The following is a 27,722-nucleotide window of genomic DNA, read 5'->3' as shown; positions in this document are numbered from 1 at the left end:
CCTCCATCTCTGCCCCCAGTTTCATGTCCCCCCTCCATCTCTGCCCCCAGTGTCATGTCCCCCCCCCCATCTCTGCCCCCAGTGTCATGTCCCCCCCTCCATCTCTGCCCCCAGTGTCATGTCCCCCCCTCCATCTCTGCCCCCAGTTTCATGTCCCCCCTCCATCTCTGCCCCCAGTTTCATGTCCCCCCCTCCATCTCTGCCCCCAGTTTCATGTCCCCCCCCATCTCTGCCCCCAGTGTCATGCCGTCCTCCCCTTCATTATGTTCCACCTTAATGAAAAAAAACAACCTCTTACACTCACCTTCCAACGCTCCCCCGCTGCCCGCTCACTCATATAGCTGTAGGCGCGATGTGACGTCACCACATCGCGGCTACACATACAGAAGCCGCAGCGCAGCGTTAAAGCAGGAGCTGGCTGTGTCAGCTCCTGCTTTAATCGCCTGTGTTTTCAACTCATCGGCGTCCTCCGGGTGCCGATCAGTTGAAACCGGGACATACCTCCCACCGACCGGGACGGTTGGGAGGTATGTGGTGACCCCTGTGTTTTGGTCGTTCGACCCCCGCCGGGGTCGCGACCCACAGGTTGAGAACCGCTGCCCTAAGGCCATGTGTAGTGGAAATGGCAGAAATCTGGATGCAGCTCTGGATGTGACTGGAGTACAAGTAAGGTAATGGCTTGTTATACCCATCGCTGGAATGCAATGGGGCAGATTTATTATACCTGGAGTAAATACTTAGACAGTTATGTAATAAATATGGGTAGGGGGCTTCATAGTCACACAGATTCAACCTATTGTCATTTTACCCTATGACGGATATAAGGTGTGCTCATATAGTGTTCTGTATAGTGGGACAAATCTCCCCCCTGACAGGTAAGATGGGTTTCCTAGTGCCGGTGACGTCCGCTCTGTAACTACTGGGGGTATCAGAGGGGTGTAAGCGCAGATGACGCCAATGTGCATGTAGTGTCGCCCCCACAATACCTCTAGAGTGGAATGTATAAGAAGATAGCCAGAGCCTACAAGCATAGCCCCCTATAAAACATGGAGCCCCTATGCTCTGGCGATCTTCTGTCCTCTTATACCAAACCACCTTCACAAAAGTTCCATCTTGAAATGTCCAAAATCGGGCAGCTGAGCCTCCGTATCTTGGCCATTGCTGAATGGCACACAGGTTTGAGAAAGTTTTGCCCCCAGCTGCTGGATCTGTGATAGCACCTCCTGGTGGTTACATTGCCGCTGCCTCATCTGTTCCTGTTCCCAGCGAGCCTGCCTCTCTATAAGAGTTTGCATGACTTGTGTCAGTCTGTGCAGCTCGCCCCTTATGGAGTCCAATTGCTCTGTACTTGCTTCCGGCCTTGCAGGAGGGTAGGAGGGCGCCGTCTGTGTGCTTGCGTCTTTTATCTGGTGGGAAAGACAGATGAGCATGAGTATCTATAGACGTAGCCGCAGACTATAGGGGGTCAGTATACAGCAGGTCTGTGGTGTCAGTGATCAAGAAGGTCATGTACACTGGGCGCCGGCAGGAAACCTACAAGAGCTGCTCAGTCTCAATATATGTTTTGTCTCTCCAGGCACAAAGCTTCTACTGGATGTCGACGATGGCCAAGCACTGCGACACCGGGACGTTATCAATGACAAACATTTTGTAATGCACTTTTATCACAGGGACTGAAAGCTCAGGGAGCGTTGTGGAGTCGGGGAGGTAGTGGCCGCTGTGCAGGCGCTCATCCCCAACACCCACAAGGGGCAGATGGATTATGGGAAGCAAAATTACCTAGCACTGTATCTTTGGCATGTGTGAGGAAACCCACACACACAAGGAGAACATACAAGCTCCATGCAGAATGCAGATGTCGTCTTTGTTCGGATTAAATCCAGGACCACAGTGTTAACCACTGAGCCACCATGCTGCCCTAACAGCAAAGCGACGGTAAACAGCACGGATGTTATTAGAAATCCACTAGGCCACCAGGAACGGATTACCAACCCCACTAGACATCAGGGACAGTATTATTAACCCCAGTAGACATCAGGGACGGTATTATGAACCCCAGTAGACATCAGGGACGGTATTATGAACCCCAGTAGACATCAGGGACAGTATTATTAACCCCAGTAGACATCAGGGACGGTATTATGAACCCCAGTAGACATCAGGGACAGTATTATTAACCCCAGTAGACATCAGGGACGGTATTATGAACCCCAGTAGACATCAGGGACGGTATTACGAACCCCAGTAGACATCAGGGATGGTATTACCAACTCCACTAGACATCAGGGATGGTATTACCAACCCCACTAGACATCAGGGATGGTATTATGAACCCCAATAGACATCAGGGACGGTATTATGAACCCCAATAGACATCAGGGATGGTATTACCAACCCCACTAGACATCAGGGATGGTATTATGAACCCCAATAGACATCAGGGACGGTATTATGAACCCCAATAGACATCAGGGACGGTATTATGAACCCCAATAGACATCAGGGATGGTATTATGAACCCCAATAGACATCAGGGACGGTATTATGAACCCCAATAGACATCAGGGACGGTATTATGAACCCCAATAGACATCAGGGACGGTATTATGAACCCCAATAGACATCAGGGACGGTATTATGAACCCCAATAGACATCAGGGACGGTATTATGAACCCCAATAGACATCAGGGACGGTATTATTAACCCCAGTAGACATCAGGGACGGTATTATGAACCCCACTAGACATCAGGGATGGTATTACGAACCCCAATAGACATCAGGGATGGTATTATGAACCCCACTACATATGAAAGATCTCATTAAGGATTCCAATAATAACTAACTAGACCCCAGAGACATTATAGTGAGATGCACAAGGACACCGGGAGTAAATGCAGTTATTACATTCTGGTTGACCAGGGACTTCTCACTACAAAACCCCGGGCATTGTGCACCATACATTCTCCCCACATTATGGGGTACTGATAATTCCTCTAGTTTGTCATACCTGAGTGCTTGCTTTGGCTGACGGCCTTATAGCATGCTGCTGGCTTGTTGCTGGAAGCGAATATTGCCCCCCCTGATTCAAGGGCTGTCCTCCATTTTGAAATGTTACCTAATAACAAACCAAGATAAACCATGTCACTCTCTCGCAGCTGCGGTTGGACAGACTCGTCTTACAGGACCTTTCATCTTACCTTCTTCTGTAAGATGATGGCTTTGTCTACTAACTTCTTGGTGACAAGCAGCGCAGGGTTTCTGGGTGCGGGCAGGGGTGTCCTTGCTCTGCCATTGATGTGATTATGAGATGCCTGATACGTAGGACCGGGGCGAGTCAGACTCAGTGCGGGATGCTGAGCAGGACGGATGGCAATGGGTCCTTACAAAGCAAATGGAAAGGAGTCTGGTTAGAATATTCAATGTATCTCTTCGACATGGTCCTGAAGTCTCGGGTCGTGTCCTCCTGAGGATTCTCAATGTCACTTTGGTATACTCACGTGTCTCCTGCACCCTCTGTCCTGGTGACACCGCCGGAGGTGCAGACCTCAGAGCGCTGCTTGGTGGCTCTAGTGATGGATTTCCTTGAGAAAGAGACGTCACACTCACAATTTTGATGTTTTTCTCTTTGTCACCCGCGGTTTGCTGGGCATTGGGTACCTGAGGAACTCTCTCTTTATTCTGACCACCATTGTCCTGCAGAAGGCTCCACAGCTGGGCTTGTTCCCAGGGTTGTCCTTTTGCAGGCAGGTTTTGGGTGGCACCACTAGACTTCTCAGGTTCGATATTCTTACGCTTCAAGAAGAGGTAGATGGCTTGTGGCGTCACCTTTATATTGTCCAGCTCAAGAACCTTTTTGATTTTCCGAAAGCTGAGACCGGCTTTCCTCAGCACCACAATCCTATGTTTTGCCTGATCATCCAGACGACCCATGTCTTCAGGTGTCTATAAATCTACAAGACGTCTGGAAGGTAAAGAGTCCTGAAAGGGAATGAAAGAATCAGGTCATATAGTCATATTAGAAGCAAAGGAAATATCTATGCAGAAACCACTGTACCTTCTTATATACAGACCTCTCCTCCTAATACACAGACATCAGGACACAGACCTCTCCTCCTAATACACAGCCATCAGGACACAGACCTCTCCTCCTCCTAATACACAGACATCAGGACACAGACCTCTCCTCCTAATACACAGCCATCAGGACACAGACCTCTCCTCCTAATACACAGACATCAGGACACAGACCTCTCCTCTAATACACAGCCATCAGGACACAGACCTCTCCTCCTAATACACAGCCATCAGGACACAGACCTCTCCTCCTAATACACAGCCATCAGGACACAGACCTCTCCTCCTCCTAATACACAGACATCAGGACACAGCCCTCTCCTCCTAATAAACAGACATCAGGACACAGACCTCTCCTCCTAATACACAGACATCAGGACACAGACCTCTCCTCCTAATACACAGCCATCAGGACACAGACCTCTCCTCTAATACACAGACATCAGGACACCGACCTCTCCTCCTAATACACAGCCATCAGGACACAGACCTCTCCTCCTAATACACAGACATCAGGACACAGACCTCTCCTCTAATACACAGCCATCAGGACACAGACCTCTCCTCCTAATACACAGACATCAGGACACAGACCTCTCCTCCTAATACACAGACATCAGGACACAGACCTCTCCTCCTAATACACAGACATCAGGACACAGACCTCTCCTCTAATACACAGCCATGAAGACACAGACCTCTCCTCTAATACACAGACATCAGGACACAGACCTCTCCTCCTAATACACAGACATCAGGACACAGACCTCTCCTCCTAATACACAGACATCAGGACACAGACCTCTCCTCTAATACACAGCCATGAAGACACAGACCTCTCCTCTAATACACAGCCATGAAGACACAGACCTCTCCTCTAATACACAGACATCAGGACACAGACCTCTCCTCCTAATACACAGCCATCAGGACACAGACCTCTCCTCCTAATACACAGCCATCAGGACACAGACCTCTCCTCCTAATACACAGACATCAGGACACAGACCTCTCCTCCTAATACACAGCCATCAGGACACAGACCTCTCCTCCTAATACACAGCCATCAGGACACAGACCTCTCCTCCTAATACGCAGCCATCAGGACACAGACCTCTCCTCCTAATACGCAGACATCAGGACACAGACCTCTCCTCCTAATACACAGCCATCAGGACACAGACCTCTCCTCTAATACACAGCCATCAGGACACAGACCTCTCCTCCTAATACACAGCCATCAGGACACAGACCTCTCCTCCTAATACACAGCCATCAGGACACAGACCTCTCCTCTAATACACAGCCATCAGGTCACAGACCTCTCCTCTAATACACGGCCATCAGGACACAGACCTCTCCTCTAATACACAGCCATCAGGACACAGACCTCTCCTCTAATACACAGCCATCAGGACACAGACCTCTCCTCCTAATACACAGCCATCAGGACACAGACCTCTCCTCCTAATACACAGACATCAGGAGACAGACCTCTCCTCTAATACACAGCCATCAGGACACAGACCTCTCCTCTAATACACGGCCATCAGGACACAGACCTCTCCTCCTAATACACAGACATCAGGAGACAGACCTCTCCTCCTAATACACAGCCATCAGGAAACAGACCTCTCCTCTAATACACGGCCATCAGGACACAGACCTCTCCTCCTAATACACAGCCATCAGGACACAGACCTCTCCTCCTAATACACAGACATCAGGACACAGACCTCTCCTCCTAATACACGGCCATCAGGACACAGACCTCTCCTCTAATACACAGCCATGAAGACACAGACCTCTCCTCTAATACACAGACATCAGGACACAGACCTCTCCTCCTAATACACAGCCATCAGGACACAGACCTCTCCTCCTAATACACAGCCATCAGGACACAGACCTCTCCTCCTCCTAATACACAGACATCAGGACACAGACCTCTCCTCCTAATACACAGCCATCAGGACACAGACCTCTCCTCCTAATACACAGACATCAGGACACAGACCTCTCCTCTAATACACAGACATCAGGACACAGACCTCTCCTCTAATACACAGCCATCAGGACACAGACCTCTCCTCCTAATACACAGACATCAGGACACAGACCTCTCCTCCTAATACACAGCCATCAGGACACAGACCTCTCCTCCTCCTAATACACAGCCATCAGGACACTGACCTCTCCTCCTAATACACAGCCATCAGGACACAGACCTCTCCTCCTAATACACAGACATCAGGACACAGACCTCTCCTCCTAATACACAGCCATCAGGACACAGACCTCTCCTCCTAATACACAGCCATCAGGACACAGACCTCTCCTCTAATACACAGACATCAGGACACAGACCTCTCCTCCTAATACACAGCCATCAGGACACAGACCTCTCCTCCTAATACACAGCCATCAGGACACAGACCTCTCCTCCTAATACACAGACATCAGGACACAGACCTCTCCTCCTAATACACAGCCATCAGGACACAGACCTCTCCTCCTAATACACAGCCATCAGGACACAGACCTCTCCTCTAATACACAGACATCAGGACACAGACCTCTCCTCCTAATACACAGCCATCAGGACACAGACCTCTCCTCCTAATACACAGCCATCAGGACACAGACCTCTCCTCCTAATACACAGCCATCAGGACACAGACCTCTCCTCTAATACACAGACATCAGGACACAGACCTCTCCTCCTAATACACAGCCATCAGGACACCGACCTCTCCTCCTAATACACAGCCATCAGGACACAGACCTCTCCTCCTAATACACAGACATCAGGACACAGACCTCTCCTCTAATACACAGACATCAGGACACAGACCTCTCCTCTAATACACAGCCATCAGGTCACAGACCTCTCCTCTAATACACAGAGCTGTCACATGACTGGACATGCTGAGCCTTGTAGTTCTTGTAGTACCAGCCGCACATACCCGGGCCCCCTCCTCGTCTCTGCCGCCGCCATATTCCAGTCTTTGTTTGTTTACATGGTGTGAAGGGCTCAGCAGAGATTTCTGGGAATGGGCGGGGACATGGGGGGTGAAGTTAACCCTTTAGTGACGGGACTACACAATCCTTCCCATTGGTTCACGCATTCGCGCTGCCTTCCCCTTTAACAATTTCCTCCCTGCAGCCGCCGTAGACACGCCTATTTTCTCACCACCGTGACGTCATTTCTGGAGCGACCAGAGTTCTGTAGGCTGTAGGATGGCGGCTCAGCGTCATAACGAGCGCGACAGCTTATCAGAGCTCAGGAGGGAGAAGCAGAGAAAGTCCGGGAAAATGTAAGTGCTTGCCCCGCCATCCGCCTCCATCCTGCCGACTGGTCACCGCGGTCACCCCGGGGTGATATGACTGGAGGTGTGCGGGGGCTGGAGGTCGGTTATCGCGCTGTATTGCCCCCGGATGATGGATGGTTTGCGCTGGGCCTTAGCCTTGTGTATATGAACCCTATTAGCCTTTCCTGGGGTAAGATGGCGGCTCCCAGTGCGACCCTTCCCCCCGCCGGCCTATAGGGGAGCAGACGGGGCTGCAGCTGTTGTGTAGACACAGGGTAATGCGTTTTAGGTTATTTTTTTTATGACCTTTTCATTGTGTCTGAATGGTGTCGTGCGGTTATTGTAACCAGTGCGTTTTTGTTGCAATGTTGGGCTTCCGGCTTTACTGATACACTGCAACAAACCCTCAGTGCTGAGGTTTCCTTATGGTGCATATTCACATGAAGCAGCAGTGCAGGTTATTTTCTGTCCGGGTAGAAAATCCACTTTTTGGAATCTCGTCCGTCTGCCCCATAAACGCATCAGAGAGGAAATGAATCTGCGGCGTGAAATGTAACCCCTCTGTGTGTGCGTTTATTGTGGATTTTCACTATGGACACGGTCCTGTAATGGTTAAATCCAAAGTGAATCTGCTGCAAAATCTGTAGTGTGTGTATTATGTCCAGGGTTCACAATGCATTTTGCATACGGAACGCTGGTTTCAGGCAAACATTGTGATGGAGACCTGGGTGCAAATGTGAACATGGTCTTACTGGTGTAGGAACAGAAAAACTGAGATGTCTGTGTATGGCTCCATCGTGTGTGTAATAAATAAATAAATAAATATATATATATATATTATACACACACTCTATATTATTTTGATCCCATGGACTGTCAGGTTTTCCCTGTGGTGTCCGTTATTCTCCCAGATGACGTTCTGCACACAGAGACTGTCCGGATATTTTGATGAAGTCTGACGTTCCAGAGATGTGACCACAACCAAACAAGCTGTAATACTAAGCCTATGTTCACACATATGAGGATTTTGGTGCGTTTTCTGTGCTGAAATCAATATTAAACCTTCCACACTGATGTTTTCAGGATTGTAATGGGAGTCACTGATGGGATGTGACTTTTCTTCAGTGCCCTGGAACTAGAAGCTCCTTGTTCTATGTTGCAATGGTTTCAGTGCCAGACATAGCAGGGGCGACGTAACCCCTCTAAATGGGCGATTTGGGCCATTAAACCATCCATAGGTCCTTATGGACTGGGGGTTCTAGTGACCACCGTTCTACTCAAGCTCCTGGTGAGGGGTCCTGGGGGGTGAGGAGCCTTATTCTAGTGATCAGACACTTGTCCCCGATCTGAGCTGTATGTGATTAATGTCATTCTTCTAATATCTGTTGTGCCTTGGAGGATCCCGGATACCTTTACTTTGTCGCTGCCTCCCCCCCTCCTTATTTTATATATTGTATACAGAGGTAGCCATCTTCATCTTCAGTCTGATAACTCACAGCATAAGCCATGATGGGTGATAGAAAAAGTTTGGTCCAAGCAATGGTTTACCTAACGCATTGAGTCATGTTCAGCTTGGCTCCATGTGAGCCCTGCAGTGTGGTCTCCATTTCCACGTGATGCATTGTAAGTGCAGGCTGTTCCTGTTTGTGTCATGGGCTGCATTGTGTAGTTTGTGTAACATTGGAGGTCGCTATTAAAGTGTTAATCACGTCTGACTCATTCGTCCATAGAATACAATAAAGGACCAAAATATTTCGCACCCCTCAAGCTGGATCTGATGCTTCCTTTATAGTCGGGGGATGCAAAGTAACTTTCATTCCAGGTCTGTGGATATTCCAGGACTTGCCGTCATCTTTGAGCCCTGATGCCCTCCATGCCCAGGCTCACACCTATGGACCCGCTGCAGGTTGATCTCATTTTAGGATGTGACCTGTAAGTGATTGTTCCTTTGTTGCTTTCTTTCCAGGGCTCCCTCTCCCAGCAAACGTAAAGAGCGCTCTGAGGACCGGGCTAAGGAGCGAGCCAAGGAGAAGGCCCCCAACAAAGAGGCAGGAGAGAAAGATCGTGGCCGGGACAAAACCAGAAAGCGGCGCAGTGCGTCCAGCGGCAGCAGTAGCAGCAGGTAGGAGCCATCCCTGTGTAACTGATGTTCTGACCGCTCTAGTCACTGACTAATGGCTCTTCTTCTCCCTGTTCCCCTCCTTTAGTCGCTCCCGGTCGAGCTCGTCATCCAGTTCATCCTCCGGCTCCAGTTCTGGGTCAAGCTCAGGATCAAGTTCTTCATCTGCTTCAAGTCGGTCGGGCAGCTCCAGCACATCGCGAAGCTCCAGCTCCAGCAGCTCCTCCGGGTCACCGAGCCCTTCCCGGCGTCGCCATGATAACAGAAGGCGCTCCCGGTCCAAGTAAGACTTGACTTGTAATGGTTTGCAGAGCTGAGGAGATTGCGCTGTTTCTTAGCTCAACTATAACTGACATCGGGGGCGGCTCCATTGCTCCCATACTGCAACACCCCACACTGCCAAGGAACGTTCTCCTTCCCCTTATTCTTTTTTTGAGTGACAGGGCCAGGGAGCGAAGTTGAAACTTGTTCCGGCCCTGTCCCTGAAAGAAAGGAGGGGGCATGGAGGGCATATTAGAGTAGTCTGGGGGGGGGGGGGGAGAGTAGTTTTGGGCAATAGAACGGCCGAATATCTCCGCAACAGAGACATGAATGTTCATGGGTAAGAAGGTGACGCATTCAGGTGCACTGACCCTATCCAGCCATTGCTGGTGTAATGTGCTGCACCCTGATGTCGCTCTTTAACTCTTTGGGGTTGGGGTGGGAGCTGTTATACCCATCTTGGCAGTGATTTGCTGAGAGGAGATTAACCCTTTCACTTTTAATGAAAGAATCCTGCAGTCCCTCCATATTCCTGGCTCTGCCCCACCACACCCCTTTGTTCATAGTGTGAAGTTGTAGCGCCCGTGCAAATATTTTGAGCTAGACCCTATAATGGTCCTATTGATTTACATGTAGGCTCTGATGCAGATGGCGATTGATTGAGGTGTTGGCGTGGGGGCAGTAGAGCAGGGCAGCAGCTACAGCCGGGTACTTGCATGCCCTGTGCTCTTCAGGAAGTGTTGTCATAGGCACATTGTACAATGTAACGTGCAGTAGATGCTTCCTTGTTATTGACACACCAGTCTTTTAGTAATGTCAGGATCCTAGAACAGATATTACTTGAAACCTACAAATGCAATAACTTTGTTTTTTTCCCATTTAACAGATCAAAACAACCAAAACGTGATGAAAAAGAGAGGAAGAGGCGGAGTCCCAGTCCGAAGCCCACTAAGGTGCACATTGGGAGGCTGACGAGGAACGTGACTAAGGTTAGTGAGGCATAATAAAGGGCCGGACATTGACTTATAGGGTTGCTCTCCTATAGGGGGCACTAGAGAGTCAGCTTTCCTCCTCTTGGGTGAGATCTTATTTGCTGCACATCAATAACAGTAAAGCTTTCTAGACTTCTGTTCCTTTCCAGCGTTTGTTATTTTAGTGCTCTTCGGCCCCACCAGCCAGCACACGAGTGGTTAATGTCTGCCCTTCTATTTCCTCTTCTCTTAGGACCACATTTTGGAGATCTTTTCTACCTATGGGAAGATTAAGATGATTGACATGCCTATAGATCGTCTGCACCCGCATCTCAACAAGGGCTATGCCTATGTGGAGTTTGAGGCCCCAGATGAGGCGGACAAGGCCTTGAAACACATGGATGGAGGTAATGGGGTGGGGGAGGTGAATTTTATTGTACTGTCCTATTTATAGGGGGGTTCTGGTACAGATCTCTTGTATCTAATAAGAGGTTGCCTGTGGAGTCCCTTTAGGTCTGCAGTCCCTTAGGCATTGTGTGTGTCACATTATAGAAGTGACCATACAGCAAAGAGGACCACAAAAGGATCGGGCACCTGAGCGTTACCACCTGAGGGTCCCATGTGTATGGCCAGCTCTAGGCTTGAAATACTTGTATAGCCAAAGCAAGAAGTAGAAGTCGTCTTTATATTTGCAATAACTTAATGTGATCGTGTGTGTGCAGGTCTATTGGGATGTACCAGGGACTGACCGTCCATGTTTTCTATCACTTTCAGGACAGATTGATGGCCAGGAGATCACCGCTTCAGCCGTGCTTACCCCTCGACCCATGCGGGTGGTGCCTCGAAGGTTCAGCCCTCCCCGTCGGATGTTGCCCCCTCCCCCCATGTGGCGTCGTTCTCCCCCGCGTATGAGGAGGAGGTAGTGCATACTCTGTTTTGTGCCAGCTTTGAACACTAAGCAGCCATGTGTTCTCTGCACGCTCCCTTTATACCCTGTAACTCTCATGACTTCAGCCGTCCTTCTTATGGCCTGGCGGGTATTTCCTCGTACCCCAGTGCCCCCTCTGAGCTTTGCCTAACCTCTGGATCTGTCAGTAACTTTGCTCCTTCCTCTTCCAACTGCCCGATCTATTCCTAATTTCTATTCACTGATTCTCTGTCATTTCTTACACATGGGCTGATCAGCAGGGATTGGACACCAAGCACAAACTTCCCTTTAAAGGGTTCCTGCAGGCAGTAATACTTTATTAAAGGGATCATCTTGAAATTGATGCTTAAAGGGATCCTGAGCACTAGAGGTGTCACAGCGGTCACTGGCAGTGTTGGGTGTAGGTTATTTGGGACACTGACCCATCTGTTCTTAAGGACCTGTTGGTGGTTTAGTGTCCTTATAAGACCTGAAATGTTCCCTTTTAAAAAGGACGATTCGCCAAACCCAACTCCTTTCTGCAGTCAGGTGGGCGGTCCCAGGCTCTCTGCTTAGGCCAGGACTGCCCACCTGACAGTAGAGAGCCTAATTAGCATGTTGGGTGCCGCAACTAATAGCAAGGACTGCTCAGGAATTGCGGGGGCTAGAGAAGCAATTCCAGCTGTGTCACAATCAGTGGAGCGCCACCTATTGAAAGAGGCAAGGCGGTGCATGGTTCTCTTTTAAAAAAAAAAAAAAATGTCCCTTTTGCCTATAGTGTCCCTTTAAGGAAGGAATCTTTCGCTTTGTAGGTGTCAGGTGTTTTAAACCAGGTTTTAGTAAGCATTGAAGAAACAGTGCCACTTTCGTCCTTTGGTTGTACCTGGTACTGCAGCCAGGCTAATTGATGACACATCCTAAGGATTAAAGATTGTCCCTGGTCGCTCACCTGTTAGAAGAGGCAGTATCCTCTTCAGTACTTGCCAAACGCAGTGGAAAATCCCTTTAATTGGGCCTGAGCTGTAATAATACATGCCGCCAGCAGACAAGGGTGGCGCTGTTTCTAAGCCTTTATTTTCCTACTCCCATATAAAGTATTGTCCACTTTAAAAAATCTAAGTCTATGGTGTAGCAGGTAACACTGTGTTCCCTCTGCAGGTCCCGTTCCCCTCGTCGACGCTCCCCTGTCCGCCGACGCTCTCGGTCCCCTGCACGCCGCCGTCACCGCAGCCGTTCCAGCTCCAATTCATCCCGGTGAAACTCCATCTTCCCTCTGTCACAACAACCTTCCCACCAGGACATCACAAAGCCAAAAGACCATGTTTGACAGCCACGTCATGGACTGTTGTACGGGACAAGGCATCAAACACGGCTGTAGCCTAAAATATGGCGACGAAGGACTTGATGCTGCGGAACATCATTGAATTCTCAAAAGTCTGTCTTTGTCATATAACGCCTTTAAGAATTTTTTTTTATTTTTTTTTTGTTATATTTTGCCCACACTTGACTGAATATCTGCCCTAAGTGAAAATTTGGAGACCTGTTCCATTATGTGACGTTTGGTTCCCCTTAGATACTGCCCATAGTGCTGAGTACATATAACAGACGCCTGGTCTTACTTGGCAGCCATGTTTGTTATTTAACCCTAAATTAAGAGACCAAACCTCCTGATTTATATTGTATTATTTCCGGATAACGCTGACCCTAAGCATGACCTGTAGGGATCCCCAATGTTCTGGAGCCTTTTAGGGTACAGTCTGTCCCATATTCCCGGTTGCATTGTGTGTCCTGAGACCTTCGTATGGAGGTAGATCCTGTACAGTCGACCTTTTACATTCAATGTTTTATTTTTTATTTTGTAGTGTAACTTTCTATGTCTGGTCCATATCTGTAAACGGAGAACTGTGGATTAAACAGACAATTTAATGGTGCCGATGTCTCATTGGATTAAATGGTTTGGAATTGACTACGCATTGATCTGTTATGGTGCTGTGATAGAGGGGGGGGGGGGGGGGGTATGCGTGCGCCATCTGCTGGACAGTGAGTGAACTACACAACCTCTATACATTGCTTGTATAGTGGGAGGCGAGCTGCAGTGATGGCGCCCGGCTGCTCTATAGGGGATACAGATGACTGGTTCTGGCCCTATGTTGTGTAAGGTGGAATTGTACCTCAGATCACTGTGTATATATATATATATAATCTCTGGCTATAAGTCCACTGCATAGCGGTGCTTATGGGGAGTCGCTGCTCTTATTACTAGAATAGTGCTGGTCTTGTACATGCTCCCTGACCAATAGACCTGGCACTAGGAATACCTAAATAAGGTTGCTCCTCCAGCCTATAACCTCTTCACAGAGGGAAGGATTTGATGGTGAGTACAAAAATCCATTTTATTTTTTTTTTTTTTTACTTGGGTGCCTTTTGGTTTGCACCACGTCCTCGTGTCTACATTAGTGACGCCCACGAGCTGCCAATTGCATGTTTTTGGTGAGAATTTGTGATGATTCTTTGGTATAATCCGCTTCCCTGTACCACAAGGGGGCGCTCAGATTTAAACAAGCAGGGGCTACGATACAAAAATTGGGCCTAGTAGAGACTAAATGAACATTTCAAGGGGTTGTCCAGGATATATATAATTTTTGGGAAGAAAAAAAAAAAATCCTGTCCCCGATGCTCTGGAGTCTCCCTCCACCATCTGGACCAGTGGTGCCCCAATGCTGCTTTGGGCAGAGAACGTCACCTCACATGGACCACTCAGACAAAACGGCATCTTAAGGAAAGGAACCAGGACATGAGTCACCTATATCGCCTGTGAGGTCTCCTGCCCTTTCCATAGGCAGCTGATTGGACTCGGCGATCACGTGTGATGGGGACTTCTGCCTAAACAAGGCTCAGGAGCAGACAGTGGTGGGAGGTCAGTGGGTGCAGGTGAATATATATGGATCCCCCCCTTCCTCCTCCTCCAGCCTCCTTGCCAAAAACTATACATATCCTGGACAAAACCCTTTAAAAAAAAACAACCTGCTGCTGTGCTACGCCTGGAGGTCAGAAATGGTTTGCACGTTGTCTTCTATGGTGCCATTTACATGGCGGGGGGCTATATTTCTATAATACAGTATATTACCTATACTCCGTGTGCAATGTGGATTGTATAAGAAACTGCTTTTAGCTGCGGTTCCTGACTAAATCTATTAAAGCTGAACTGACGTCTATGTACAGAAGTCTATGGAGGTGGAGCTGATTGAGCAGATAACTCATGCCCGGGCCTGCTGTGTTTGCAGACAGGTCTACTTACCTCTCTACCCTCCAGGTATGTACACAGAAAGATCAGTTTACAGAAACCAGGGCGGAGGGAAATAATATGGCAGTGCAGTTCAGGCCACAACTAAATAGGTCTCTCCTAAATGTAATGCTAATCTGTCCGTGGGCACAGGGTGGTGTCCAAATACTGGAGGTCACATGAGGGGATGTGGACACATGATGATGCCTTAACCTCCTATGAGCACATACATTCTAGAAAGCGTCCTACTGTCATGGAGGTAAATAATAAAGGTCTGACTACCTGTTTCTACCACAAGGGGGAACTAACTGCATACAGATTTCTCAAGTTCCCATTGATGGATGTCGATACACAAGATTTTTTTCCCCCATACCTTTTGGATGCATATTGATAATGAGTCCATACACGTCACTGCCTACTGTAGCCTGCGGCTGGTCACCTGCCCCTGTCTCCTCTATGGATAACGTAGTCCTGTACATTGAGTTGTATTAAGGACCCTCCATATTGTGTGTACAGCACTGAGGCCGTATCAAGCTATCCCAATTTGTTTCTCCCCTACAGTAGCAGGGGCGAGAGCGGCGGCCATGTTTGCTGTAGGAAATCAAACTTCCCTTTTCATGTTGTTTGACTGAATTTTACATCCTGAACAAAGAGTCCCAGGGAAGGAAAAAGGAACTGGCAGACGAAGAGTCACTCAGAGGACACACTATATTAAGCCAGGCTCATCCCATGCAAAAAATGGCTAAAAATACTTGTTGGGATCATCTTCTCACGACTCTGCGCACAGGGCGGCTCCTCCTGGCATACAAGCAAGTGGGAGACACCTTAGCTAGGATTCTGGGAAATCACTGGAGCCGACTAAAGAGCTGCTGAGCATTGGCTCTCCAGCAGCTGTAGGACTACAACTACCAGCATGCTTTCAGAGTCTCAGGCTGGGAGTTGTGGTTTTGCACAGAGTTGGAGAGCACTGTCCAAAAGAGATTTAATCTTGAGACTCCATGAGCTTGTGATTGGTGGTGAGTCCGAGTCCAGAGACCCTCAGAAAGCCTGGAATAAGGAGACCGTGCCAGAGGCCATGTAGGGAATATCAGAACAGCCCCATAACAGGGAACATCTGGTCACAAACCTAAGTGGCCTCTACTAGGAAATCTGGTCTCCTAGGAACTGGACCCCAGCACTGACCCTGCAAACCCCACAAGACGAGAGGACTTGAGGTTTGTTAGGATTATAAATACAGATTGACCTTGTTTATGACATGTCTGCAAAATACAGACTCTCTTTTACGGCAGCCTGTATTCTGCCAAAATGGATGTATCTCAAAATGCCATCAATAAAAGTCCTGCAAAAACTGAGCCCTAAATGGAGCTTTGTTGATGGAAAAATAAAAATGCTCCAGGTCTTGCAATCTGGCTCCTATCCTGTGAGACGGGGCATATGTATGGGGAATAATAAAGCTTACCACTGCATTCCCTGTACTATTACTATATACACCCTGGTCCCCCAGAGCCCAGTTCATTACCTGTGTGTAAGGCAGCGGGGGAGGCCAGAACTCTTGTTCATCTGCTGACGCTGCAACTCTTGTCTTGAGTCCACTCTAATCAATGGACCTATGGCCCAAGTAAAGACGAGTTGGTGACGACATGAGCGAGAGCCGGAGCAGGGGAGACAAAGGACAGAGTCCTGGCCTCCCCCACAGCCCTCCACATATGTAATACATGGGACTCCAAATGAATGGGTTTGAAAGATGCCGGCAGGTTTCCGTCTCCTGCCCAGTTTTGTACAGGAAACGGAAACCTGCAGAACGGAGACCGGGCGCAGATGTGAACGAGCCCTAACAAGTGTAGGGAATGCACTTGTACGCTTTATTATTCCCCTATAACCCCTTGAAGTATCATAAGGAACTACCTTGACAGTCTTTGTGTAGGTGAATGCTCAGCTTTCCCACCCATAGACTGTAGTACATATAGTGACGGCAGAGAATACAGAGCGACAGGTAATAAAATCTTTTTATATACACTTATATAGAAACACAATAAAAAATAATTTACTTACGTAGAAAAAAAAATGTATCTGCTTCTCCTTTTGTTGTGAATTTTATATCTCGTATAAAAACTAAGAGCGGGCGGGCGCTTTCACTTCTGCGGTGTCATATTTTTTGGGGGGTGATGGTCCTATAAATTACCCCGGACACTGAATTGACCTAGAAGAAAGTTGTTGGACTTTGGCTACATACTGGTAAGTGGCTGATATGATGAAGCTTCGTGTATCCCTCCCGTGCACCTTATCACAGGGTAGGTGCACTTTTACAACCATATATTTATTGCTATAATGCGTCCACATTAAAAAGGAAGCGACTTTTTTTTGTCTTAAAATCTCCCACCAGCTTGTATGTAGAGCTGTGTCTCTCCAAGTGACAGATTTTTTCTTTTTTTTTGGTAGCAATAAATTTTCTTTGCAAAAGTATACCTACCCTGTAATATAAGTGCACGCCATGAGCTCATGACTTTACAGAATACCAGTCTCTTGACATTTGTGGTGTCATTGCTGCGAGGTGACTGGGACATTCACTATAAAGGCCTCCAGTGTTTTTAAGGAAAACAATGTGCTGACCATGAGTGACGGGAAAGGGTTAACCATCAAAGTCTATGTCAGGCGCCTCTTCCACCTCCTCACTGTCTTCTACGCTGTTGTGTCGCACATGCTCAGTCGATTGGTGCGCGAGTGGGATGGACAGGGCCCGGTACACGGCTTCCACCGTGCTCTGCGATACGTAGTAGCTGAGATTGACAGACGGCATCTTGGACCTCATTTCTTCTAGGCAGCGGTACGCCTGGTGAGAAAAGACGTGTTTAGGACTAGAGATATTATATAAGAAGATTACATGAGACACTACAAGAAATACAGCAATGTAGGAAAGCCATGGTGGGCATCTTAAGGGGACAGTAGAAAGGACACTGAAGAATACAAGATGTATGGTACCTTCTGAAAGTCTGCCTGCTGTGTGTAATGCTCCACCAGAAACCCGTACACATCGCCAATGCGGACAGCGCTCTCCAAATCTGGCTCCTCTAAGAGCAGCTCGCACTGTCTGATGGCTTCTGGCTTGTCGGCGGAGTATGTCCTGCGGGGACAAGTATCAGCATTGGCTCACTCATAGCAATACATTGAAATCTTGGGGGTGGGGATAGTAGGTACTACACCCGAGATAAGGCAGATCCTGGCTATACAGCGTAGGTGTCCCAAAAATGACTGATTGTGTGGAGTGCACTGTAGGACCCTCCTCCCCAACCCCAAGAACAGGCAGTTACCCAAGCAGACCATCAGAGGAGAAGGGGGCCATTGAAATGAATAGACATAATGGACATGGCCCCGTTGTCCTTAGTCCTTCTCTGTGTTTTAGGACTTGTTACCTTCGAGCCTGGATAAACCTCTTGACCAGAGTGATTTTGTTCTGCATATCAGACAGTCGTCTCTCTTGCTCCTCGGGACTTCGCATTTTGGCCTTAGATAAACACTTGTAGGCCTCAGTCAGAGCCCCGATGGCTTTCTCATAATTCTGATATTCATCAATCTCCACCTGAGACAGAGACAAGGTCAGGAACAGACAAGGAGGATTTGCAATTCATGGAGAAGTCCTTGTACCGGGCACTGACCTGAGCGCAGGCATCATAGAAACCAGCCAGAAGGTCGAGGGCTCGTCCTTTGGTGTAGAAGTTAATAATGTTATTGACAATATGGGGATCTTGTCGCCAATCCAGAGACTGCAGGTAATTGGCGGCCATGATGTAGATTTCCTTCTGTCGGGAGACTCCGGCAAAGAACACGATCTTCTCAGTGTCACCTGACTTCAATAAAGATCTCATGGCCTGGAATAAGGAGGACATAGTAAGTTACAAGAGCTCCTGCTCCTCTCTGCACCCGGGGAACTAACTGCAGAGGTGTAAAAGGAAGATCCAGGGCCCCAATGTAAAATCTGTACTAGACCCCACACCAACTATAACCGTATCATATATAGTACTGGTGTCGTCATGTCAGGAAGACAATCCAAGACTCCTGGGCCCTTGGCACATCCTCAAGTTACACCCTTAGCTATTGCAATTTCTTATTTACCTAACAAAGGGGCTCCATTCTACCAAATGTGATACAGCGGTCACACGAGCAGAATCGGGGTGCAGTGTATTTTTCATATCTATGTCACCTCTTACCTTCAGCTTGTTCCCAGCCTGAGTGTATTTCTTGGTGGCGAGGTGATAATTCCCTTGTCGCATGCAGCAGTCAGCGATTCGCTCGAGCAGTTCCCGTCTTGCTTCCTCACTAAGCTCCTTGGAGTTTTTGGATACGGTCATCTTTTCTGCCATATCCTCTGTGATGATGAGATTCTGCTCCAGGCACAGCTGCAGGGCATCGTAGTACTACAGGACAAGTATACGGCGCACACTGGACCATGAATCGATCACAACCATAGTGATGGCATCTTACAGTCCCACATCTGAAAGGATTGGTGCTCGGGCATGGCCAGGGTGCAATAAAGCATCTTATAAAAGGGGTTGTCCCAGGATAGGGGATAAGTGTCAAGAGTGGCACAACCCCTTTAAGTGTGATAGCATAGCAGGGTTTATTATAGCCAGACAGGATACACCAACTCTTACATTATATGTTTATAAGCCCTGAAAAACCTCTTTCTTACTTGTGTCTAATAGTTGGTGTATGCTGTCTGGCTATCATAAACCATGCTATGCTATCATGCTTAAAGGGGATGTGCCACTATCTTTAGGACAGGCTATGAAAGGATCAGACAACTGGTTCACAGGCCAATGACATGATGTTCATTGGTCAAATGGCCTGATCACATCCCAATCCCATTCAAATGAGTGGCGTTGGCCATTATAAGCAATGAAGAGTCTGCAGCAGCCACACCCCCATGTCAGCGCAGCTTTGACCCACATTTTATCCAAATAATAGCTGCTATGTATGTCTCTACAGGGATCACTGCCTGCCAATGACATCAGGCTGTTCCCACCGTCGTCGTGCTCATAATACCGCATATAAACACTTTACCTTTTTCGCTGCCAGTAATAATTCCACGGCCTTCTCAAACTGGTTGTGCTGAATGAAGAAATCAGAGCACCGAGCAAGGAGCGCCGGGTCAGACTTCTCATCCAGGTCCTCGGCGATTAGCTGAAGAGCCCCAAACTGTTCAGTAGCAAATGCCAACTCCAACGCCTTGGAGAGATGTCCTGACTGGAAGCAAGCGAGGAGAAAACACAAAACTCTTAAGGCTTAAAGTAACCCAATACTCCTTTAGCGTATCTTAGTAAATCCTCCTTCCCTTCGTCTAAGGGTTACTGAAGACACACTATGTATAAAGATCCATTGTATATCTGTCTTCAGAAAGCTCCCCCTAGTGGCAGCAAAGGGCAGTCCAGATACTGTCTATCAGAAAAACAGAGCTCAGACCCCCATGAATTGAAACGCTACTCCTCTACCTTGTGGTACAACATGACGGCTCTATCCATTTGCTCTCCTTTCTCCTCATAATACCGAGCTGCATCCATCATGTCCTCCGGAGTGCTCAGCAATGCCAGGTTCATGAGCTGGTCATCCAGATTATTTTCCTGTGTGGGAATAAGAACCTGGGTCACAACTTATACTGAGGTTCACCTGATAAAGTGGTAATACACTGTATGCATCTACCTTGCACAGCCTGATGGCGTTATTATAGGCTTGGGCTCTGGTATAGAAATGCACGGCCTGTTTCAGATCTCCTTGGCTTTCATACTGACGTGCCAGGTGGTAGGAAGCGGCCAGGTTACCAGTCTCATTGGCGATTTCTGCAGCCTAGAAAAAAAAACGCAGTTACTACTAGGCTAGGAAATGTATATATATTCTGTATACTGCTACAGTGCCAAAGCCCCATACCTTCTGAATGTTACGCAGGAAGCAATGCACCCGCACCAGGGACAGGTAGTCTTGCGCCAGCTCATAATATCTGAGTGCAGAGTCCAGGTCTGACTGGCTCTCAAGGTACTGAGCCCACCATTTCCAGAGAATTCTGTATGAGGACAACCATAGAGAAAACCATTAAGATACAGAGTTAGAAGTAAAGGATCATCCTAGTCCTTGACTAATGCTTGGCACAATCCATCCAGCAATAGTATATAGCGATGGTCAGTCACTTGCGACTGAGGCTCTGACCTACAACAAGGCGTGCATAGTCCATGCTTCTTATAATGTCCGCCACACTGATGATTGTCTTACTTGTCTTTCTTGTTATTAATGTAGGTCTCCAAGTTCTGGGGGTTGTCCAGGAGCATCCTAGGAACCTCAAATCGATGGGTGTCCGACTTCTCATAACTGAGGAATAGAAAAAGACCAGCTCAGTGACAAGTCATGTATGACTTTCCACAATATCTAATGCAAATTTCCCGTGCGTATGTGGTAAGCCCCACAGTCTCTTGTATGGGTATACGAGCTGACCCCTGTGATTTCTCTTTTCCCCATATATTAGTGCACTTACTAGTTAAGCGATACACTTCGGTCTCCCATGGCTTCCAAGTGCTTTGCATAGTGATAGTAGGTGGTTCTCAGGTGGACTCGGTCATGGTTCTCCGCAGTCTCAATAGCTTTCTGCCACTGGCCCCAAGCCTGGTACAGCTTATTCAGAAGATCGTAACGTTTGCAGGTTTTATATAGCTGTTCTGCGTCTTCCTACAAAAGAGAACATATACTGTATACGCAGCGTACAACCAACCAGCCATATCATATATAATCTATGAATGATGGCCTATACACGGGACCCTGCAGATCACCAGTCCTGAGGAAGTGCAGGAGAGCCGCGCTGTTCACTTGCCATACAAACTGTAGCAGCGAGTGTAGGTAATGCACCTCCGCCCCAGTGAAGTCTATAGGGCTATGCTGCAGTACCTACACCTGCCACTACAATTTGTGTGGCGCTGCTTTAGTACAGGACAGGCCATTCTATCTTGTACTAAAATACATTTTTCATATCCTTGGTGGTGCTGCTAGGGCCAGACTCCAGGAATAATCAGTCTCCTTCCTCCTCTGGCAGCTACAATATATAACTTCTTCTTACTTCCTCCACAGAAGTAGTGTCTTCAGTTATACTCCTTATACTGCCATATACGGCACAGGTTCTGCTCCTTCCCCGACTAACAAGGTGGAAAGCTATTTCTATTGTCTGCCTTGCAGTGAACAGAGGATCACTATGTAGAGACTTGGCTGTACAGAGAGTGACAAGGCACATGTGTCCGCCAGCAGTCAGTACATGCACATTGTTATACTCTTCAAACTGTCTCATTTCATAAATCATGTGATTCTAGACTAAAATGTAATGCACTTTAAGTAAAAATGTTGCTGTTTTCTGCCTGAAAAACCTCTCTAAAGTTCCTGCCACTAGGTGTCTCCCTTCTGGCTAATTTACAGTTCACTCCCTATGGAAGTCATATCAATAGTTGCAAGAAGGGTTCACAGTGAGTGCAGATGGGAGGGGCTGATTCTCCTCACACCTCTGTAAACTGTTTCTCTGTGCACTGGACTGAAGATTCTGCACATCTCACCACTTACAATGTAAGAATAGTCTTCTATATACTTCTTCTCAAGCAGCAGCTTTACTGACTGTGCTCATAGCTGGCTCTGTTCCGGTGTCATGCCTGTGTATATGCAGTTCAGTGTTGCTGGATCTCCTATAATAGGTTCCTTTGGGCTTTTCTCAGTTATTTGTTTGCTATTGTACAGTTACTCCTGGCAGAATTACTTGTAAACAAACTAATAAACCAAACTAGTTATAATAGATAGGGGAGGGGACTGTTGGCTCCTTATTATACATGCCCCCTGCCTCAGAGACAAAGGTAAAATGTGCTGCAGCCATAATGTGATTATTAACAGAAGAAGGACACCATATATGAAAACTTATATACATACAGAACAGACTGCCCAGAAATGACAAAGGAATTTTTCATTTTGTATGATCTCTACTGAGATTTATTGGCAGGACAAATCCTTACCAGCATTCCAAGCTGTACGGCCAACATGGCTACTCTGGCTTCAGTCTCAGGCTCCTGCTCTGCCTCCCGTAGTGCTTTGGCACCCCTGGCATGTCCCATTTTTCCCAGGCACACTTTGGCCACGTCCAGCCGTCTCGTCTTGACGCACATGCGCGCCATGTTTTCCCAGACTGTTTCACTAAAAAAGAGAAAAAAAAAAAAGTTATCACATAATATGAAAAGCTGTATGACAACCGATATATCGCTACGCTGACAACTTACACAGAGGTTTTCCAAGCACCGGTCATGTAGCGGTAGCCATGTTGGTGGCCTCTTGATGTTTTGAGTACCAGGATATATATACATACAGTGATAAATGCCCAGTATATTTATGGAGAGGGGCGCTCGCTGCCGGTACGTGGTCGTGTGACCTTTGAATCTTGGCTTGGCCTCACAGTTATGGCTATGTGCGGGATGTTTAGTACATGGAGTGATGAGTGTTTATGAGCGCGTCATGACATGGCTCTACACGAGAACACGTACACACAATCCCTTCCCATCAGTAAACACCTTCCTATTCCCATCATGCTGTAGTAGGAGGATATCCTGTTCCTAATCTAAGAGGAGAGCGCCCTGCCCGATATACCCTGGGCATGACTGACAGGAGGAGCTGCGCAGGATAGAAGGGAGGAGAGTGACAGAGATGTATGTGCGGTCATAAAAAATAATTATAGTACAATATTGGAAAAGCATGACCGCTCTTTTCCAAAAACAACGCCACCCCTTTCTACAGGTTGTGTGTAGTATTGCAGCTCAGTTAAATTCACTGTAATAGACCTGAGCTGCAATACCAAACACAACCAGTGGACGGGTGTGGCGCTGTGTATGGAAGAAATCATCTGGTTTTCTAATTGTGCACAAAAATATAAAAACGTGGACATCCTCCAAAAGAAGGTCGGGTTGGGTTGGCCCCAGTGTAAAATCAGTAATGGGGCCCCTACTCTCCATGTGCCATTTAGAATAGCAGAGTATTTTATGTAACAGGGGGGTCCTTTGCGGCCCTCTGAAGGGCCAGGGTCTAGTAGGGGCGGCCACTGCTGTACCCTCCATATAACTTCACTCCTGGTGTTGTATGAAGAACACTGCAGCCATGATTTTCTAATTTCCTACAACCATTCACTAGTAGAAGTCTAAGGCCCCATGAGGGGGATCTAAGCTGGAAAGTTGGGGTCGTACTTAAGCCCAATTTTCCCAGTCCTCCTTGGATCACTGCGATTGATCATCATAGGAATCCCTGCCTTCTCGTGACTTTGCTGCTCTATACTATACCCTGACTGGGTTCGGGCCGGATATTCCACCAGATGGACGGACTGGATTTTTCGGACTGGTTTCCCCCATGTGCATGGGGCCTTTAGGAGCTTCCATCAGGGCTATGCACAGATTGCTGGGACCCTATTATAAGTCAATGGCGCTGCTGGTGGCCATCGTCAGACATGTCCTGCACACGTTGCGGTCTACTTTGGAGACTGCATCGCAATATTTGTTGTAAATCACCCAATGGATCCTATAAAACTCAATGGGGTGTGCGGGCACTGTTGGTATCCACTATTTACGAAGCCCATGTGTCCATTCTCCTGATCCTCTGACGGACCAGAACAACAAACAAAGTGGCACAAATAAGACCACAGCCTCGGTAAAGACAAACTGGACACTTGTGGTATAGCCATTCACCCAAATGAGGCCAATAAGGGGGTGTAGTTGTAATGGGCTGTCCTGTTGACGGGTTCCCTTAACATGGCCGCGCCACTAGTGATTGCCAATTTGGTAACCACCCCGCAGGGCAGTATAACCTCTCAATAAAAGAAAACCGCCAGCAGACGGAAGACGCACCTGTTCCCTCCTCCTAGATTTAACCTTCCCTGCTGACAGGAATGCTTGCTGATGGTTTCCTCCGCATAAGCATGTCATTCCACCAGGAAAACACTGATCTGACAGCAAACTAGATGAAGATCACACGATGAATAGAAGCTTCAGAAAGGTGGAGTGTCACTTTAAATATTAATACTGTATGTCCATGTGTATTGTCGTATTTGTGGTCGGTTTGCGTGTCGTGCTACGGTGCGCCTGTATAGTATTAGTGTATGGCACAGAGAGGATAAGGTGTGTACCCCGCTCTTCCTCTGGACACTCATCACATTAGTAGATTCTGCCGAGCTGTTCATGATAACATTTTGGCGCTGAGTGACGCAGCTATAAGGTGGGGTCCATCCCTGTCAGTGAGAGGTACGTGACTACAGAAGGGGGGGCTATATGTGAAGTCCTTAAATATATAGGATCTATCTGCCATCCTGACTCGTCTATTCCAGCAAATGTTTACAATAACAGTCGTATCCTCTGTTATTCAACTGTGGAAAAGATCTTGCGTGGTACCAGTCCCAAAGAAACCCAACCTGATGGGCTACAATGACTACCGACCAGTAGCACTGACATCCCACCTGATGAAGGTCCTAGAGAGACTGGTCCTGACACACCTATGCCCCCTAGTGAGCTCCGCTCTGGACTCCCTCCATTTTGCCTACCGGCCGGGCATTGGGGTAGATGACGCCATCATCCACCTTCTTCATAGAGCTCTCTGTCACCTGGAGAAACCCGGGAACACTGTGAGAATAATGTTCTTTGATTTCTCCAGTGCGTTCAACACCATTCAGCCAGGGCTACTGAGGGAGAAGCTGAACCTTGGTGGAGTGGACCATCACCTGTCCAACTGGATCCTAGACTACCTGACAACCCACCCTCAGTATGTGAGAGCCCAGGACTGTGTGTCTGACACTGTGATCTGTAGTACGGGGGCACCACAAGGTACAGTACTTGCCCCATTTCTCTTCACACTGTACACTGCTGACTTTAGGCACAACTCATCCAGCTGTTACATACAGAAGTCCTCTGATGACTCTGCTATAGTCGGCCTTATCACTGATGGTGACGATAGGGAATACAGGGACATATACCGGGACTTTGTAGAATGGTGCCAGCAGAACCAGCTCAGGATTAATGCTGGGAAGACCAAGGAGATGGTGGTGGACTTTAGTAAATGGAGAAGTGCTCCGACCCTGGTGGAGATCCAAGGGACATGTATTGGGATAGTCAGGACCTATAAGTACCTGGGTGTGCTCCTCAATAATAAACTAGACTGGGCTGATCACCTGGAGGCGCTGCACAGAAAGGGCCACAGCAGACTCTACCTGCTCAGGAGGCTGAGGGGCTTCGGAGTCCAGGGGACACTTCTTAGGGCCTTCTTCAACTCTGTGGTAGTTTCAGCCATCTTTTCCGGTGTGGCCTGCTGGGGGAGCAGTGTACCAGCCAGGGACAGAAATAGACTTGACAGGCTGATCAGGAGGGCCAGCTCTGTCCTGGGGATCCCCCTGGACCCAGTACAGGTGGTGGGTGACAGAAGGATACTGTCCGTGGTGACCTCCATGCGGGAGAACAAATCCCACCCCATGTATGAGACCCTGATGGGACTTGGCAGCACTGTAAGTGACCGTCTGCTTCACCCCAAGTGTGAGAAGGAGCTATCGCAAGTCCTTCCTTCCAACCGCAACCAGGCTGTATAATCTACATCAGACCGAGCGAAGACACTCCGCACAGAGAACTAATGATTATGACTATGAAGTCTTCCTTCTTCTGTTCCTTAGCTGCTATGGACTCCTAGTATATCTTCTCTTCTCAGCATATGTGTGTCTGCTTCCGTAATATATTCCTGTGTATTATCCTGTATCTGTATTACTAGGCTGCTGTAACATGCTGAGTATCCCCACTGTGGGACTATTATAGGATTATCTTATCTTATTCCTCCTGGACATGTATGATAACCGGGTGCTAACAGTTAGGGGTCGTCCATACACAGTCTGATATTTTCCAAGCCAGGACATAAAGAGAATGGTAACACCAAGTTGTCAATTTATCCAAAAATATATAAGAGGAATAATAGGGGAACGCACGACACAGTCTGACTACTGAGACCCCCAGAGATCTCGGGGGTTTAGGATGGAAACCCAGGGCAAACAGTGACGGTAGTGTGAACGCTCCCTTAGTCTATTCTGGGGCTTAAAGGATACAGATGACTGGGGATTACATTTATCTGCTGCATTAAAATGTCCACAAAGTGAGTGACTGCTCAGTACTGGATGGCCAGAAGAAAGAAACTTTCATATATCTGAAGACAACTACAACTCTGCACAATGTGCTTATGTCAATTATTTGACACGCAAACAAACAATGATACACAATGCTGATGATAAAGGATGTGTCTGTGTTTATGGAATAAGTCAGCTCTCTATAGCGCCCTCTTTTGGTCTGATTCCTAAGTGCTGAAAACGGTTCAAAACTATTTCTTGTAAGTTTTGAATTTGTCAGCAAATTACTATGTGAAAACCTGATCGCACATCACTAGGATATCAATAGTGTTGGCCAAAAGTATTGGCCCCCCTGCAATTCTGTCAGATAATCCTCGGTGTCCCCAGATAATGATCACAAGCACAAACTCTTTGGTAATATCTTCATTTATTTTGCTTGCAATGAAAAAACACAAAAGAGAATGAAAAAAAAAGTCAAATCATTGATCATTTTGCACAAATCTCCAAAAATGGTCCGGACAGAAGTATTGGCCCCCTCAGCCTAATACTTGGTAGCACAACCTTTAGACACAATAACTGCGCACAACCGCTTCCGCTAACCAGCAATGAGTTTCTTACAAGGCTCTGCTGGAATCTTAGACCATTCTTCTTTGGC

General features: G+C 47.6%; 3 protein-coding genes across 5 annotated transcripts in view; 1 reads left to right on the top strand and 2 right to left on the bottom strand.

Annotated features, from left to right (window-relative positions):
* Window positions 1-238: 238 nt before the first annotated feature.
* On the bottom strand, window positions 239-7,197 carry LOC142216299 (uncharacterized). Of its 3 annotated transcripts, none has more exons than XM_075284036.1 (5): window positions 7,176-7,197; window positions 3,500-3,980; window positions 3,200-3,381; window positions 3,010-3,117; window positions 239-1,406 (listed from the first exon to the last, which is right to left on the bottom strand). In XM_075284036.1, exons 2-5 carry the CDS (start codon window positions 3,930-3,932, stop codon window positions 1,098-1,100), a joined length of 1,032 nt encoding a protein of 343 aa, XP_075140137.1. In that variant the 5' UTR covers window positions 3,933-3,980; window positions 7,176-7,197; the 3' UTR covers window positions 239-1,097. The 3 variants fall into 3 exon arrangements, with proteins under 3 accessions (XP_075140137.1, XP_075140135.1, XP_075140136.1); XM_075284034.1 differs by lacking the exon at window positions 7,176-7,197 and adding an exon at window positions 7,043-7,127; XM_075284035.1 differs by lacking the exon at window positions 7,176-7,197 and adding an exon at window positions 6,965-7,054.
* An 87-nt stretch (window positions 7,198-7,284) lies between these two features.
* Window positions 7,285-13,570, top strand: RNPS1 (RNA binding protein with serine rich domain 1). The gene is made up of 7 exons (XM_075283901.1): window positions 7,285-7,393; window positions 9,354-9,509; window positions 9,595-9,789; window positions 10,654-10,756; window positions 10,992-11,145; window positions 11,513-11,657; window positions 12,804-13,570. Exons 1-7 carry the CDS (start codon window positions 7,317-7,319, stop codon window positions 12,901-12,903), a joined length of 930 nt encoding a protein of 309 aa, XP_075140002.1. The 5' UTR covers window positions 7,285-7,316; the 3' UTR covers window positions 12,904-13,570.
* A 3,422-nt stretch (window positions 13,571-16,992) lies between these two features.
* Window positions 16,993-27,722, bottom strand: part of IFT140 (intraflagellar transport 140) — a 51,388-nt gene continuing 40,658 nt past the window's right edge. Inside the window, exons 19-30 of the mRNA XM_075286079.1 lie at window positions 22,953-23,130; window positions 21,446-21,636; window positions 21,187-21,282; window positions 20,848-20,980; window positions 20,623-20,766; window positions 20,415-20,543; window positions 19,987-20,169; window positions 19,134-19,340; window positions 18,582-18,794; window positions 18,339-18,505; window positions 17,908-18,049; window positions 16,993-17,758 (exon numbers count right to left, since the gene is read on the bottom strand). Coding sequence (XP_075142180.1) covers window positions 17,558-17,758; window positions 17,908-18,049; window positions 18,339-18,505; window positions 18,582-18,794; window positions 19,134-19,340; window positions 19,987-20,169; window positions 20,415-20,543; window positions 20,623-20,766; window positions 20,848-20,980; window positions 21,187-21,282; window positions 21,446-21,636; window positions 22,953-23,130 — 1,984 coding nt within the window. The 3' untranslated portion in view covers window positions 16,993-17,557. The remainder of the gene's footprint in view (window positions 17,759-17,907; window positions 18,050-18,338; window positions 18,506-18,581; window positions 18,795-19,133; window positions 19,341-19,986; window positions 20,170-20,414; window positions 20,544-20,622; window positions 20,767-20,847; window positions 20,981-21,186; window positions 21,283-21,445; window positions 21,637-22,952; window positions 23,131-27,722) is intronic.

Source organism: Leptodactylus fuscus, chromosome 8 (assembly GCF_031893055.1).
Source record: "Leptodactylus fuscus isolate aLepFus1 chromosome 8, aLepFus1.hap2, whole genome shotgun sequence".
Taxonomy (NCBI): domain Eukaryota; kingdom Metazoa; phylum Chordata; class Amphibia; order Anura; family Leptodactylidae; genus Leptodactylus; species Leptodactylus fuscus.
The sequence above is the reverse complement of the archived record's forward strand: the minus strand, read 5'-3'. Positions and strand labels throughout refer to the sequence as shown.

Coding starts and splice junctions, on each gene's coding strand:
- LOC142216299 (XM_075284036.1), bottom strand. CDS start 3,932: ATGGGTCGTCTGGATGATCAGGCAAAACATAGGATTGTGGTGCTGAGG. Junction 3,118..3,199: donor CCATCATCTTACAGAAGAAG/GTAAGATGAAAG, acceptor GTTTGTTATTAG/GTAACATTTCAAAATGGAGG. Junction 1,407..3,009: donor CAGCCAAAGCAAGCACTCAG/GTATGACAAACT, acceptor CTTTCCCACCAG/ATAAAAGACGCAAGCACACA.
- RNPS1 (XM_075283901.1), top strand. CDS start 7,317: ATGGCGGCTCAGCGTCATAACGAGCGCGACAGCTTATCAGAGCTCAGG. Junction 9,510..9,594: donor AGCGGCAGCAGTAGCAGCAG/GTAGGAGCCATC, acceptor CCCCTCCTTTAG/TCGCTCCCGGTCGAGCTCGT. Junction 9,790..10,653: donor AGAAGGCGCTCCCGGTCCAA/GTAAGACTTGAC, acceptor CCCATTTAACAG/ATCAAAACAACCAAAACGTG.